The sequence below is a fragment of the Rana temporaria genome, chromosome 3 (genome assembly GCF_905171775.1).
Source record: "Rana temporaria chromosome 3, aRanTem1.1, whole genome shotgun sequence".
Classification (NCBI taxonomy): Eukaryota; Metazoa; Chordata; class Amphibia; order Anura; family Ranidae; genus Rana; species Rana temporaria.
The window spans coordinates 349,304,784-349,320,666 of record NC_053491.1 but is presented as its reverse complement, the minus strand read 5'-3'; the positions used below and the strand labels follow the sequence as shown (position 1 = coordinate 349,320,666).

The 15,883-nt window shown below is 43.4% G+C and overlaps 1 protein-coding gene across 2 annotated transcripts in view; it reads left to right on the top strand.

Moving 5' to 3' along the window:
* CWF19L1 (CWF19 like cell cycle control factor 1) overlaps positions 1 to 15,883 on the top strand; it is a 40,740-nt gene that overhangs the window by 2,442 nt on the left and 22,415 nt on the right. Inside the window, exons 3-8 of one of the 2 annotated variants that reach the window (XM_040345156.1) lie at positions 1,845 to 1,929; positions 6,224 to 6,325; positions 7,032 to 7,246; positions 7,345 to 7,463; positions 9,476 to 9,560; positions 12,641 to 12,781. In XM_040345156.1, the coding sequence (XP_040201090.1) occupies positions 1,845 to 1,929; positions 6,224 to 6,325; positions 7,032 to 7,246; positions 7,345 to 7,463; positions 9,476 to 9,560; positions 12,641 to 12,781 (747 nt within the window). Of the gene's footprint in view, positions 1 to 1,844; positions 1,930 to 6,223; positions 6,326 to 7,031; positions 7,247 to 7,344; positions 7,464 to 9,475; positions 9,561 to 12,640; positions 12,782 to 15,883 lie in introns of those variants that run through there. The other variant, XM_040345157.1, reaches the window with a different exon arrangement.

Sequence of the window (15,883 nt, the reverse complement as noted above, 5' to 3'; positions counted from 1 at the left end):
GAATAAATATCAGCCTCTACACTGTGTTGGTGGAAAACAATGCCTCTAAATACCTTGTTTCCTCCGTTCTGGCCGGTCACGTGACCTCCAGCTTAAGGCCACAGCAGGAGGGGCTAAGTGGACACCAGTGGTCACGTGACCTCCCCTGCTGACGTTGGGTGATCTCTGCCCCTCCCGCTGTAGCTCTTAGATTGGAGGTGAACGGCTGGAGGTCAGATGACCATCAGACCACGGGTCGTGTGTACTGGACATCAGTCAGCGGGGCTTGATCCTAAGCCGGGCTGTTTGATCATTGTCACCCCAGCCCCCCACACTTCCTCACCATAGGCTTTGATTTAGAGCAGCAGGAGCCAATCGCCAGTGACGAGAGGGACGCTGTTCTCAGATGCATCGCTAAATCAGGTGGGGGGGCTTTTTTTTTTTTTTTTTAAGTGATATTAAGGGCAATGTGCAGTAGTTTTGCACAGAGCAGCCCCAATCCTCCTCTCATGTCTACTGGTGCTCCTGGTCCCTCCTGCCTGCTGAGTGACTAAATAGCAGGCTGCTTGCTATAGGGGCACCCACGCAGGCTTGTTTCAGAGCTGATGCTCTGTATTTCTATTCACGCGCTAAGCTCGGCCCTGCCCCTGTTCTCTCTCTCTCTCCTTTTGGCTTACTGGCTGTGATTGACGGTAACAGCCAATGGAGAGGAAGAGATAGAGCTGCTCTTGCGCATATCACTGGGTCTAAAACGTTGGGGGGGGGGGGTTGAGAATAAAGAAGGTAAAACAGCTTGAGCCTTTGCAACCGCTTTAATCAACAGAATGCATTAACATGAAAAACCACCTGCCTGTACAACTACTTTAATGCCTGTTAACCACACTGGGTTTGATTGGGTAGACACGGGTTGTGTAATGTCGCTGTTCATAAGTGAACATGTCATTAGAACACCTTCACTGCAGATGACCACTTTCAAAAGTTTTTACTTCAATGTCTCTAATGCTAATTATTCAGCTTTACTAGCTTGGCAAAATACTGGCATGGAACAAGTGTGCTACCAGTGAAGCTGGAGTTGATAATTTTCTGGGTCAATTCAGTCTGGTCTGCTGAGGTGTCTCTAAACGCATGTACATTAAAGAAGTCCAACCTGAGCTTTTTAGGCTGGGCTTCTCCTATGGGTCAAAGGAGTGCAATTAGTTTTGCACTCCTGTGACCCGTTTTCAGCTGAGATCGGTCTGGAGTCCGCTGTTGTCACTGCCATCAGTCAGGGCAGTGCGTCATCACAACTTCCAAGTCGGTATCCGCCAGCTGCCCTGATTGGAGGTCTCGGCAAGCTACTGAGACGGTGCCTCTTCCCACCCCTCCACGGCTCAGCACTCCAATGAGCGTGGCGAAGCGGAGATGAAAGATGCTGACAGTCAACAGCTTTTCTCTCGAGTAGTGAGACCCGAGCCATTGGCGGTTCTCGGTTCTCAGTGCAGAAACGGCAGGGGACAGCATCAGCCTGATGCTGCATCCACTGAGGTAAGTATGAATAAAAATAAAACCCATACTTCTCTTTTTAAAATGCTTTTGGTTAAGGCAGCCCATTTCTTGCTGCAAAAGACCAAAAATTGTGTATACTGAATTTCCAGGAGCATACCACACAGCAGGTACTAGTTGCTCTATGCCTCAACATGTGTGCTGTTCAATATGAATAACACAAATGGACCCCATACTTGTCCTGGGTTGCTCATTTGCGGCTTGGTCAATGTGTAGGATTAGTTTGACAGCTTGGAAACGGGCAACTTCTAAGACTTTTTATTGAAAAGTAAATGCAGATCATGCAATCTAGTGGAATTCTGACTTTTTTTTTTTACCCCCAGTTACTTTTATGTGTTGGAAGTTTTTTTGGAAGCAGCCCTGAAAGTCAAGCTCTTTGGGAGGAATATAAATCTGGAGCCAAACAAGGTATGGAGCACTCCTTTGTTTATGATCTGTATGTCATGGCAGACATACCCTGTTTTTTGGGCCTTTCCATTGGCAATGTTTCTGTTTTTGGGCTCGTTGCTGACTACCACTTTCCCAGCACTGCTGGAACCACACAGAACAAATGACTAGGACTCCCTTTTTGTGCATGGTGTGGGGGTACTATGGGAGGCTTCATTTAAATTGGCTACATTCCTGTAGTGGCAAGCCTATCTGTGCTGTCACCGGATGATTGGCTGTGGCCAGAAATCCAATTTCTGGACACAATTGTCTGCTTGCAGGGCCAGTCAGAATTGTTTGCATGTAGTTTCTTAGATGAGTAGTTAATGTGCCAATGGCAGAAGACATTGAGGGTACAAATCTGTCCGCTGCTGTTCTTAGGCTGGATTCACACCTATGCATTTTTAGTGCATTTTGCAGCTTTGCACTACAGAACGTGTTCCATAGGAAACCATGTTAAATGGACTGTAGTGCTAAAAATGCATAGGTGTGAATCCAGCCTTATACACTTTGCTGGCAGCCAGTCTCTCCGCTGGCAAGAAATGGGCCCGGTTCACACTGATAAGACAATTTCTTTGAATTTGGAGAACTTGTTGCATCAGAAGTTGGACCCCATTCTGTGCAATGGAACCATTCTAATCAGTGCAACTTGAGTTGCTCTGACTTGGAAAAACTTTCCTGCAATACTTTTGATCCGACTTCGGTACTACTTGCATTGACATGTTGAAGTTGCATGCAAGTCGTACCAAAGTCACGCTGGGGTCCAACTTCAGTCAAGTGACTTTGCAGTCAAGGCCAGTGTGAACCTGGAACAAAGATGTGGAATGGGCATTTACACTTTTCAGTCTTTATTTGTTACATGGGGTTCCCAGTTGGGTGACATTTTGGATGAAACGGGAAAGTTTTGTATTTTTTCTGCTTTTAAATGAGGTTGGCTTCCTACAGTGTGTAAAATATTCTGTTGAGACACCTCAACCAGGCAGGAAATGCTGTCATGGGAACATGGCTATAAAATTATGACAGAATTTCTAAATTTTTCTCCTTGTACTAGAAAATGTTGACAATTGCTGCCTCTGTTCACTGTCGGGCAACCATTTGACTGTAGTAGTTTAAAGGAAATCTCCCAAATGTGAACCTGAACAGCAACTTAAGATTCTACCCTTCCATACTCTTATAGCCTAAAGCTAAACTTTAGCCAGGGGTCTCCAAACTTTCTAAGCAAAGTGCCAAATTTCCTTTAGACTTTAGGTGTGTGTGTGTGTGTGTGTGTGTGTGTGTGTGTGTGTGTTTCCCCAGCATCCCTGACCCATCATTGGTTATGAGATAATCACCCATTGATTGTGTCAGTAGGGGAATGGTGCCCCATAAAGAGCCAGAACTCCGGCCCTTGGGCTGCAGTTTGGAGACCACTGTAGTGAATCTTCAGGTGTTTTGCATTTCACTGGAACTAGGACAAATCTGCTTATCCTTGTCAACTGTATATATACAAAGGCCATATAACGCAAAGTAAAACGACTGGATCGTGCAGATGACACCTTGTAATAACTAAAAATTGTAAGTTGCGTCTTAAAATTACTTGTTCAATGCATGTGACCAGCAAAAAGCTCCCTCACTATGTAGCCTGCAAAAGGAGAGCCATAAGTACCGATGGAAACTTCTAAAGGGGATACTGCCAGAACCACAGTCCAGGTATTTGAAGAATGTCTTGAAAGACTGTGGTGACGAGGAGCCGATGTAGTATCCTGATTAATTGAGCTCCACCACTGACATGATTCAAGAAGGGCTATGTCATAGAATATAATGATGGCACTCATTAATTTTGTGCACACGAACGCCATGTAATACTGAGCTTTTGGTTCAAATATAACAGGGCTCAAAATTTCAAGTCCTGAGCCACTAGCCAGGCCTTAAGAGTTACTCGCCACCAGTTGCCCCAACCAACACCTCCCCTGCCCCGCCCCTAAGTCCGCCCCTAAACACGACCTTGTAAATTATCTCATGAAATTACACTGTTAAATATTTTAAACAGAATTACGTTCCAAAAATAAATATTAACAAAAGTAACATAAATCATATCAGTACCCATCTGTGCAGCCTCACTTTGCCCGTAAATGCAGCCTTGCTGTGCCCCATCAATGCAGCCTTTCTGTGCCCCATCAATGCAGCCTTTCTGTGCCCCATCACAATCACTTTCAGCCTTACAGTGCCCCATCACTTGCAGCCTTACAGTGCCCCATCACTTGCAGCCTTACAGTGCCCCATCACTTGCAGCCTTACAGTGCCCCATCACTTGCAGCCTTACAGTGCCCCCGCCCCCCCCCCCCACACAAAAAGATGATTTTTGACATATTTTTTGCCGACTTTTGGGGCAGGTAGCGCATGCACAGCTTGACATGGTTTTAGCCCATTCAAATGAAAGGGCTGAAATCGCACAGAACCTGGAAGGCATGTGAATCGCAAAGGAACGCAGAGCGTGTTCCTATGTGATTTGTGCTGTGAACCAGTCTTGAGTCTTGGAGCCCATTGCTGGAAAAAAAGGTCAGGCACTTGGCTTCACTAACTTGCCTGACAGGGGGGGGGGGCACTGACACCTGGAGCAGTTGCGCCCTGAATCTCTAGCAAAGTTTCCAGATGGTACAATTTTCCCCTCAATAGCAGACAGTTGTCTTTGAAGATGGGAAGGGGGCAAGTTGTCAAAGAAGAATACTTGCAGTGATTGTGGGGATAAGAGCATGCTGTATGTGTTGGGGGGGTACACTTTGGGAAGGGAGAGAAATTGTTCTGGAAGGGGGGGGTTGAATAAAAAACAATTTCTCTCCCCTCCTAAAGTGCCCCATAGCACATACAGCATGCTCTTATCCCCCCAAATCACTGCAAGTATTATTTTTTGACAACTTGCCCCCTGTCTCTGTGTCTCTTTCTGCTGCATGTGCCAAGCATTAATATTTTGTGTACTGACCTTAGATCAGCATGTCCCGTCCTCCTGAGTGCTGTGTGTCCATTCTCCTCCCCCTCCTGTGACATCCGAGCCAAGGAGAAGGGGGGGGGGGGGACTTCAGTTCTGTGTTAGTGTGAGGTGGGCAGGAGGGGGGAGGAAGTGAGAGGGAGAGATGCCTCGTAGCAAGTGGGAACAGGAACACCCCACAGCCAAGCAGCAAGCCAGTCACTGGAGCGGAGGTGAGAGAACCAGCAGCATGCCTCCCCAGCAGCACTAGCTTGGAGGAGGAAGTGAAATCCTCCTCTGCTTTCAATGTGGGCAGTGACGTCACTGGTTGCCAGACGCCAAGCGGCTATAGCAACCAGTCATCAGTAGTAGGTGGAGGCAGAGCCAGAGCCAGCGCTATGGCAGCTCGGTCCACCCCTGTTCCCAGACTGTCACTTTCATTGCGGGACACTGTATTGTCCTGCAATGAAAGTGTCCTACTGCAGCCTCGCTCAAAGCGGCGCCAGGGCAGTCCAGCCCTGCCGCTTGACAGTTTCCTGACTGTTAGCCTGGTTCACTCCATCCTCACTCGCCCTGGAAAAAATTATACTCGCAAAATGCGAGTAAAAGAGTGAATTTTTGAGGGCTGAAATATAAGATGGAACTGCATCAAGAAAATGAATATTAAAATTGTACGAGCCCATAAAATTACACTACGGCCCTCAAATTGTTACAGCTTTGCAGAATTATTGGGAAGGTGAGCCTGGGACACATGGCATAGGGAGTTGGGCAGGGAGAAGCGATTGGTGAAAATCACTTTTATTAGAAAGTATGTAAATAAATAAAGGGCTGTCTCCTAGAGCAGCTGGGAGCTTGTGTGCATGCCAGAGCTGCCACCAATATAAGTTATCAGTTGCAACCAGATGGTTAACCAGGCCCCTGCCACTTTGGCCTCTTTTCTCCACAGCTTTTGGGGCCTTTTGTTCGCTGGTTCTTATAGTATCCTCCAGTGGTTTCATCTATGCTGACATAGCAGCACCTTTTGCTGGCTAGAGAGGGTGTTTGCAGCACTTTGTGACCTGATGTTACATTGGAGGGGGTCTCACTGGTGATCTGATCAAGTCCCCTTTACTGTAAGTGCAATTTTACCATTTTTATTTGCTGCAAGGTGTTCTATTTAGTGTGCTCTATTTGTATTACTACGTCCTCCCCTCCTTCTTTTTTTTTTTTTTTTTTTTTTTTGTTCTATCAACGCACACGTGTGTTGATAATGTAGTTTTGGTTTTAATCAGTAATGGGGTAAAAATCACAACGTTGATATACTAAGAGTAAATAATTGTATTTGTTTTACAGCTCCTATTCAAACCTATGTCCTTGGCGCAAATAACCAGGATACCGTGAAATATTTTCAAGATGTTGATGGCTGTGAGCTGGCTACTAACATCACCTACCTTGGTAATTTGGTGCTTCTGGCTTTAATTTTTAAAGAACAAAAATGTAATATTAAAGATTACCAGTGTGGTGCCTTTTTTGGGCTTTATTTCAATCATGCACCTTGTACAGGGAGGGTCCGATCTGGTCCGCCTGTCAGGTGTGTGTTTTTTATGTTTTTGTTCCCCCCCCCCCATATGTACAATTTTTTGCTTTTGCATTGTGATGTTGCCTCTGATGGCTCACCTGTTAAAGTTGCGGGTTAGCCTGGTAACGTCACATAGAGGATTAGAGTAATGAGCATCAGGGGAGATAATTTCAGTCTCTTGCCCTCTCCTGTTGCTCAACTCTCACAGCTCATTATATCCCATTAGTTTAAGTCTGTACAGGCAGCTTAGGGCTGTTTGACATGATGACTTTAATTTTCTGAGGGATGAACACGTCCCTGTGATGACTTAATTATTATTTTTTTTTTTATTTTTTTTTTCTGTATACTTTCATTTTATGTATGCATGTGTATAATATAGCATAAAATTGAATGCAACACTTTTAAAGTTTAAAAAAAAAAACACCTTATTTTTACAAATGCATGCTATAATTGGTAATATTTGCAGGCCTTGTACATACAGGCTTCACCTAAATGGCTATATTGTACAGCATATCCCTTCCGAACAAAAGCTTTCAACCTGATTCACAATCCATCAGTGACCTAAATGTTTTTTGTCTACAGGTCGCAGAGGAGTGTTTACTGGTGCCTCTGGCCTCCAGATTGCTTATCTTGGTGGCATAGAGTCCTCTAGTGATCCGGCTCCTGCTTATTGCTTTACCTCCAAGGATATAACCTCTCTGAAAATGTCCTTATTATCCAACTCAAAATTTAAAGGTGTGGACATATTGCTAACCTCACCGTGGCCCAAAGATGTGTGGAACTATGGCAATCCTCCGGTGCGTACAGATGTATTTAAAAGCGAATGGATCAGGCTGGCTTTGCAGAAATATTTTTCAGTGGTTTCATGTCTCAAATGCATCATTCTTCTTTTCAGACAGATGTTGACCTGAAGATTTTTGGTTCTGAGCAGGTAGCTAGTCTTGCAGCCAGCCTAAAACCCCGGTACCACTTCTCTGCTTTACATGGAGCAAACTATGAAAGGCTCCCTTACAGGTAGGCAAAACTCATGCCGTCTTTCTTTTTAAGATCAGATGCAAGTTGAAGCATAAAAGAAACCCCAGAGGAAGCACATTTACAGTGCAAATTCCAAAAGGCCTATTGCTCCTAGGCCTGAATTCATTGCAAGGAGTAGCCATGGTACAATACTTCATAATCTGGATTTGTTTCTTGTCTACCTGAGATGCACACAACAAAATAAAATGGGTTGTGCAACGGCTTAATTCAGAAGAAGCCTCTACAATTGAAGTACAGCCAATGCTTTGTTGGCGTACGTTACAGATCTGGTCCAGGCTCGGGAAAGATTTTGACCATATGGACAGGATCCACCTGCGTGTGTGTTGGCATCTGGCTCAACCTCCCGGCGAGCTGCAGTTGCCTTTTTTTTTTTTTTTAAAGTGGGTGGAACTCCGCTTTAAGTATTAATGGTTAAAGTCCGGCCTGAGCTTGTTTGGCTGGGCTTCTCCTATGGGTCACAGGAGTGCAATACGTTTTGCACTCCAGCCTGCTCTTTGCAGAAAACCAGTCACAGAAGTCTGCTCTTTGCTGATGTAGGCGGGGGGGGGGGGGGGAGTGTCAGAGCAGAGAGCTGTCAGAACCGAGCCATCTGCAGGTTTTCTTTCTCTTCCGACAGCCCCCCCCCCCCCACTCGAACTGATGCTGCATCCACCTAGGTAAGTATGAATGGGTATTTAAAAAAAAAAAAAAGTTCTCTAGCGTTCTAAAATTTTCCATTCCTAATCTGCATGCTTGGTCCTGGCAAGTGTGTCAAAGTATGCATTCAGAGACCAACCTCTAAACAGGCATTTTCAGAAAGTGGTCTCCAGTAGGTGTTTGTTTGCAGGCGTGTGTTTTTTTTTTTTTTTGATGAATTTCAGGCAAAACTGCTAGATCTAGATGGCATTCATACATAAGAGTGGTTTTACCTGCCAAATAACTTGTTTCTATATACCCAGTTGGAAGTGTTACAAAGCTCTGCCACATGGCACAGCCCTATCTGCCAAGGCAAGAGACCAGATTTTTCTCTGCTGAAGTTAAACATTTTCAGGTCTTGTCTCTCCCCCAGCATTCAATTGGGACAGTGAAAAAGAATCTGTAAAATGAGCTCATCTTTCACTTCTGCATTCTATTAGCATGCTACATGTGCATTGTAGCACAACGGGGTGGTCTGTCACTCTCCTCAACTTCCTCTCCAAGATAAAGTACATTTGAGCATATAGAATGATTAAGGTTGCATAAATGTTTATCTTTATATCTGCCTAGAACTCTGCTTTAAAACCTATTTTGAGATCAATGTCGCTGCATGACCACCCCTCTCGCCATCCTCTGATCGCTGGGACAAAGAAAAATCTACGTTCCCATTTTTACTTCCCTTTAACCTGCGGTCAAGTGACACCTGCAGCCCAGAAAACTTTACTTTATGCTTGGGTCTATGGGGATGCCTGCATAGCATAAACACTTTTATTGTCCAGAAGAGGACAACCTCATCAAGAGTCCAGATGGTGATCCCAGGCTTCATTGGCACCACAGGCTTTGTTGTGACAGCTGACTGTATTGGTCAGAGAGACCGATATAGGTTTGAAGACCTAGGCACCAGATGCTACAAACTCAGCTGAAGGATTAGCCACTGTTTTTTCCAACTGAAGTCTTGACTGCCCAGATGGGTTTCAAGTATGTGACCAGCATTTAGAGCAGGGTTATGCAATTAGCGGACCTCCAGCTGTTGCAAAACTACAAGTCCCATCATGTCTCTGCCTCCTTTTGGCTGTCGGAGTTTTGCTATGCCTATGGGAATCGTAGTTCTGCAACAGCTGGAGGTCCACTAATTGCATATCCCCGATTTTAGAGAAACCTGGGGCAATGTTTTTCAAAAAGCATTTAGCCTTTCTGTCCTGTTTTTCATAGCCATTTTGATGCACTCTATAGTTGCCAACATTCAAGAGTTACTCAAAGCTGTGTTTTTGATAAAATATTTCTCTTATGTACGTGTTTTTTTTTTTTCTTTACAGAAATCATGTGGTCTTGCAGGAAAGTGCCCAGCATGTGAGCCGGTTTATAGCCCTGGCAAGCGTGGGCAATCCCGGTAAGAAAAAGGTAATTATGTTGTCACTGGGGTTTTAAGCGTGTTTTGCACCTTAAAATGCCAGCATTTAGATAGTGTGTGTGTGTGTGTGTGTGTGTATATACATGCTTCAGTGTCTGCAAGTGATGTAGTATTAACCTCTGCTTCTCTATGATCTTATCACAAAGTGTGTGTTTAAGAGACACAAGAATTTAACATTTGGGTTATACAGTCATCTACTGGAGAATTGGATAGTGGCATACAAAACTAGGCCAGCCTAAAATAACCCCTCCCACTACAAACCTGCTTCAATATTTAAAAATAATGAATATTGAGTCTCTCCTATCCATTATTTAACATTGGAAAATCTTAACATGTCAGGTTCTGCGGGGGTGTCTGCCATCACATCTATTTTGCCAGGAAGAGTTTCTAACGTCTACCTTTTTTATTTATTTTTTTTTTTTCAGCACTTTAATGATTCTTATGCTTTGCTGTGGTGCCGCAATATTTTTTTGCCCTGTTCTTTAGCCTCACTCAATACTAGCCCTACTGTGCTCACATGGTTTCCTCCATAGTGAACAACCTTATTTTGAAGCAACAGTAACCACAGGCTGTTGAACAACATGATGTTCGAGACTTTGCTAAATCCTTAACCCTCAAATGAGTCTGTTCAGTGACAATTGCTGGAATATCTGGGTTTAACCTGGACACGTTTCAGACCAGTGTGTTTCTTCCACCGGAAAAACTTTAGAAACTCCAGTCTTAAATTTAAACTAAAGACTAGGAGCCTTGTTGAGGCAGTCACATTTGCCCAATTTAATACCTCTAAAATGCAGCATTGTGCTGTCGTGGGACAAGTTGATCTGGTCACTAGATGATCTTTCATCTGTCATGGTTGGCCCTGGTAGCTTAAAGTGGTTCTGAAGGCAGAAGGTTTTTAGTGTCAAAAAACCTAAGTGGCCGCGGCAGGAGCCATTGACTGTGTCCCTTCACAGGAGCGCGGCTCAGTAGCGAGCCTGTTTGTGTCCCTATAGCAAGAGGCTTTCTATTGGGGGAGGAGCCAGGACAGCTGTCAGGGGACCAAAAAAAGAGAAAAGGCTGCTTTGTGGAAAACCAGTGCACAGAGCAGGTAAGTATAACATGTTTGAATAAAAGAGATGGTGAGGGGCGCTTACTAAAACCTAAAATAACTATGTGAAATCATAAGTGAAACATAATGATGGATAAATAACTAACTAAAATCAACCAAATAATATCTTCAAAACGGTCCATATGTGAAAACACCACACATAAAAAGTGCAACAATCCAGTGCAAGAAAAGTAGAAATTCCATGTAGGCAGGGTGAATATTAAGCAATCTTCAATCAATAAAATGTCTGTCGACGAAGTGAGCAATAATCGATTAATTATTATTTTTTTTTTTTAATTAAATGCAGAAAAAAGTGTGTGTATTGAAAATTAAGTGCAAAATTTGCCAGTCTTTGTGCTAAAAATGAATTCTCTAAAAAGTTTAATCCACGGTAATGTGCAAAAAAATCCAAAAAGGTGCAAGCACTCTTCACAAAGTCACAGTGATGTCCAAGAAAGTGCAAGTGCCATTTCATTCAGTGCTGGTGCCAAACAATTTCCCCCAGCCTCTCACCTTAATAGGCTTAAAATAAGCCTTTCTGTGATCCCTTTTAAAATGATCACTGCTCTTTTCTCATTGCGATCCTATGTCCTGGTTCACATGCTCAAAAGATATGGAACTCTATAGTGCAATATTTTCCATAAAACGACTATTGGTAGATAAAACACTCAGTTAAGAGCATACAATCGGGCATAGACAACAGTACATCAGCAGAATGACTTCCGGGTTCGGCCGCACCTGAAAGTGGCATCACCATGGCTCTGTCCTCACTCGTATCGTGACTGTCCACATCACTTTATCAAAGGATGAGAACATTTTTTTTTTTTTTAAATAAAAAAACAAACAAACTTTAGAATCACTTTAGCTCTAGAGTCGGGATGTCCTTCTCGCTGGTTTTTGGAAAAGCCTCACTTGATCGTTTGAAAGTCCTGTGTCTGGATCAGTGATTTGGCTGTCTCTGCAGCTTTGGACCAGCTTATTTGGAAGGTCATACCATCCAGATTCAAATGTGCAATGCCACAACGATGGCGTACTTCCATCTTCAGGGAGCAACCCAAAATCTCACCACAGCAAGCCATAGATTATGTCCTGGGCTGACTTGTGTTAGTCTTGTCAAACGTGTACATTAAGTCCTGAACTGGCCTAGGCATAATGGGCATAAATAATCATTCGACCAGGTAAACTACTTGCAGATACCCAATGCACTTAAAGTTTATCACCATCTTCTGTCCCGAGGAGACTGATTTTTATTTTTTATTTTTTTTCTGTCCTTCTCTAAAGTTGCTGACAGCATAACTGTTTAAAGCCTAGGTGCTGAGGTACAGTGGCATCTAGGTCTAATTTCCTCCAATCATAAAAGGGGTAGGAAGCATAACTTCTTGCAAGGTCTCACTGGACATGCGGTATACTTCCAAGTGGTGGTTCGAAGATTCCACACCAGGTGTCTTCCTGTTGAGTGAATTCTCTTTCCTGCCTCTACGTCTGGACCAACATTTGGCACTATTAAGGGTCAGGCTTCTACCTTTTCTATTCTGTGGCTGTTTGCCTCACTCTTTGCTTAAAACTTCTGTCTGTTCTCTGACTTCCTTGAAGTCAAATTTTTCTCTGCGCGTCAACTCCCACCCACAAGCCAGTATTTCTTAGAGCCATATCTGCAAGATGAGTATCTAAAGCTGACTGATTTATCCTGATGGCACCCTTTCTTTTGTGAAAGGACAATGTCGTATTGTAGCCCAGCATTCCATTTTGTGTCCTAAACTTCAACTGACATTGTCCTTCCACCCCCCCCCCCCCCCCCCCCCGATGCATTCCACTCTTGTGTGGTGGCAGGCATAGCTACAAGGAAACGCCCATGGCTTTTGGAATGGGATATCCAACAATCTTGTTTAGGTGTGGTGAATGGATGTCCACAAATTGATGGCATATGCATATAGTGTATCTCTCTAGTGTACTAGATTAAATTATTGTAAACATGTCTTGCAGTACATCTATGCTTTTACGATCGTACCAATGAGTTTGATGGATGCAACAGAGCTTGTTAAACAGCCACTGGATGTCAGTGAAAATCCCTACAGGAAAGCGGGAAAAGAAGGCAAGAAGAGTCGTGTGGCTGAAGCCACTGAGGTAATTGATCTTCCTTTATTTAAGTTCTTGATTCCAGATGGTAGGTGGAAACAAAATACTTTTGGTGAAAAATATTCAGAATGATTGTGTATAATGCTTCTATTACTACTACATTGTAGTGCCACCAAGATGTTACCTACAAATGCTTGAGCAACAGTTTGGAAGTAATGGCACAGACTGCTTTTAGAACTCCAGTCTTTTGGCACTAGAGCAAGTGGTAGTAAATCATATTCTGATTATAGCTGTCTTGTCACTAATAGTCTTGTTCAATCTATTATTCTAAATATTCAATAAATGAACAGCATAACCTCTTGATGCACAAAATATCTAGAAAATGTGGAAGAGCAGGTAGACAATACCCTATCATGAATTATCCACAACCTTGTTTCACTCCTTACTGAGACCTAGGGTTTCTTCCAGGCTCCTATCTAGATTTTAGAAAACTTGAGATCAATTTCTGGAATTGTTGCGAATTGTAAAGAAACCTGAGGATTTTCAACAATTTGGAGGCCGGCCCGAAAACCCTAATTGCCAGTATAAGGGAAAGTGTCTCCACTGTTACTCAATTATACTGATGGTTGCCGCACAATGTTTGTTCATATAGAATCACTGTATATGAATTAACATTTTTGCAGCAGCCGTGTGTGTGTGTGTGTGTGTGTGTTTCTCTGGTCGCTAATTATCTTTAATATCTCAAACTTCAGTGTCCACTTTTGTTCACTCCCTGGGTCTCCAGCATGCCTTCGAGTCTATAATTTCTCACAATTTAACAGTAGTATTTGAAGTTTTGCCACTAAACTATTTTGCATTTTCAACAGCATACATTTTGCAGGGTCCATAAAACCCTAGCCAAGCCCATTTACTCCAGAAAAACTGATTATGGTAACATATTCAACCCTGAGTGGTTAAAGCTTGCAGCCCATATGGCCTCACTGAGTACTACTAAAAACACCTTTTAACACAGCTCTCCCCTTTCTTCTTGGAGGCATTTAACTCCATCTTAAGGGGCCACACCTTACCACCAGACATGACCAGGGCCCAGATCTTAATTCTGAAACCTGATAAAGATCCCGTACTCTGCTCAGCCCAATTCTCCAACAGATAATTTTTCTCCAGACCTGGTGGGCAGCTGCACATACACACGCTGCCTATGATTGGTGTGCAGTGGCGGCTTCAATCTGAACATGCTGAGCCCATCAAACATTTGGACTAGGATGTGGCAGAGCTGCCCCTTCACCATTCATTTTTGTACTTTCTTGAGCCCTTTCTACAACATATAGGTAGAAACCCAGATATCTTGGGCTTCACAGCCCAAGGTTACCATCGTAAAGTCCCTCTTGCAAAGACATGATGATTTTTATTTTGCATCACAAATCCTATTTCCCTACGGGAGTTGCAGAAATTTAGACTTATCAGACTTAACCTCCAGAAAACGGATGCTTTAAATGTTTCCTGATCAGAATACACATATCGAACACTGCCTTAGTTTTCCTCTCTGAGGGGCTCACTAATCTCTCAAATATCTCTACTTGTGTACCTGTCAACCATACCATGACATTCAAATTAAACTTCCTTACAAAGGCTAAGAAGGGATCTAGATTCATGGAAGACTCCAGCACTCGGGAGGTGCAGTGTCCTAAAAATGAATATTCTGCCCCTACTGTTCTATTTTACGCTAAACTTTACCCTTTTGGTAAATTCTGTTTTACGCTCTGAAAACAGAATTTATACACTATATTTGGCAGGGAAAAAAGCCAAGAATCGGCAAAGGCACATTGAGACCGATGCTATACTGTACTATTTTGCAACATGTATGACACGGGTGATTGGTACAATCATAGAGATTTAAAACTGGGGTGTCTTTTGAGCAGGACTGGTCATCAGTGCCATTGTCGGACCTTCCATGGCCCAGACAGGCGACTCCATACCCTACTAGAGATGCACCTATTAATTGGCCCTGTGCTGCAAGAAAGGGAGACAAACTTTGACTACCTTACAGAGCTGCCAGTCGCCCATCTCGGGCCACCCTGAGTTCCTTCCTGGGCAGTCAAACTCTTACTTGGGCAGACAAAGTCCTTCTTGGAGAAACACATGGAGTGCTGGCACTTGATGGCTAGTGCCTACTTCAAGGGAACTCTTATAAGATGGTGACCAGATGGTAGAGCATGCTGACCACTTTGTCCAAATATTCCCGCAACAGAGTACAGTGTGCCATCACTATAGCACAAGCTGACGCCTTCTTGTGTATATTCTGCGAATGCCCTGCCCTGCAACCTGTCTTGGAGATCATCAAACTACAGGTTTCTCCCTGTTCGTCAATCCAACATTAGTATTGCTTCATCTTACTCCAATGTGCAGTGAGATATGGAAGAAACCCATGTTGATTCAGTTATTAAATGCTGAAAAAGCTTGTTTCGTCATGTTCTGGATAAGCTCAACTCCCCCGACATTGGGTGTTATCGCAGAAAGTGAAAATTCTACTTGTTTTCTATGTACAACTTAAACATGGACTGAAGTTAAGATGCTAGAAGGTATTGAAACTTACATGGCATATGGCTAATTTTAATTGGGTGCACTATTGTAAGTGGATCCTGTTCATATACTGGATGCGATAAAACCCTTTAAAAAAAACAGAGAAGAAAAATTGAAGGGTCATCAAGAAGACTGAACTGCTTACATGCAAACAGAGCTCAAAGACTAGGACCTGACAACCTGAAGCCTGAGATTCCTAAGGAGCCATAAAACTTTTTTAAAGTAAACCAGTGTTTTGCCTATAATAAAGTGCCAGGTTCGATTTTAAAGGCAGGAACTTTCCCACTTTTTTCTGAACTCTGACAAGCTTTATATTTTGGTACTTTGAACAAATGCTTGCCCGTCTATGGGAATCGGGACTAGCATAGTGGGTCCCACCAGGGAGGGAGCTGAGCAGACAAGCGTCTGCTCGTATCCCCTTGTTGCTGACCTGGAAGTGACGTTTCATACTGTTTTGTGTGTGTGTGGTGTTTGTTTTTTTATCTGCACTGCATTAGATTCATTGGAGCATGGGGAGACATCTAGGGTGTCATTAAAGAGAACCTGCCCCCTATCTGATGGAGAGGGTGG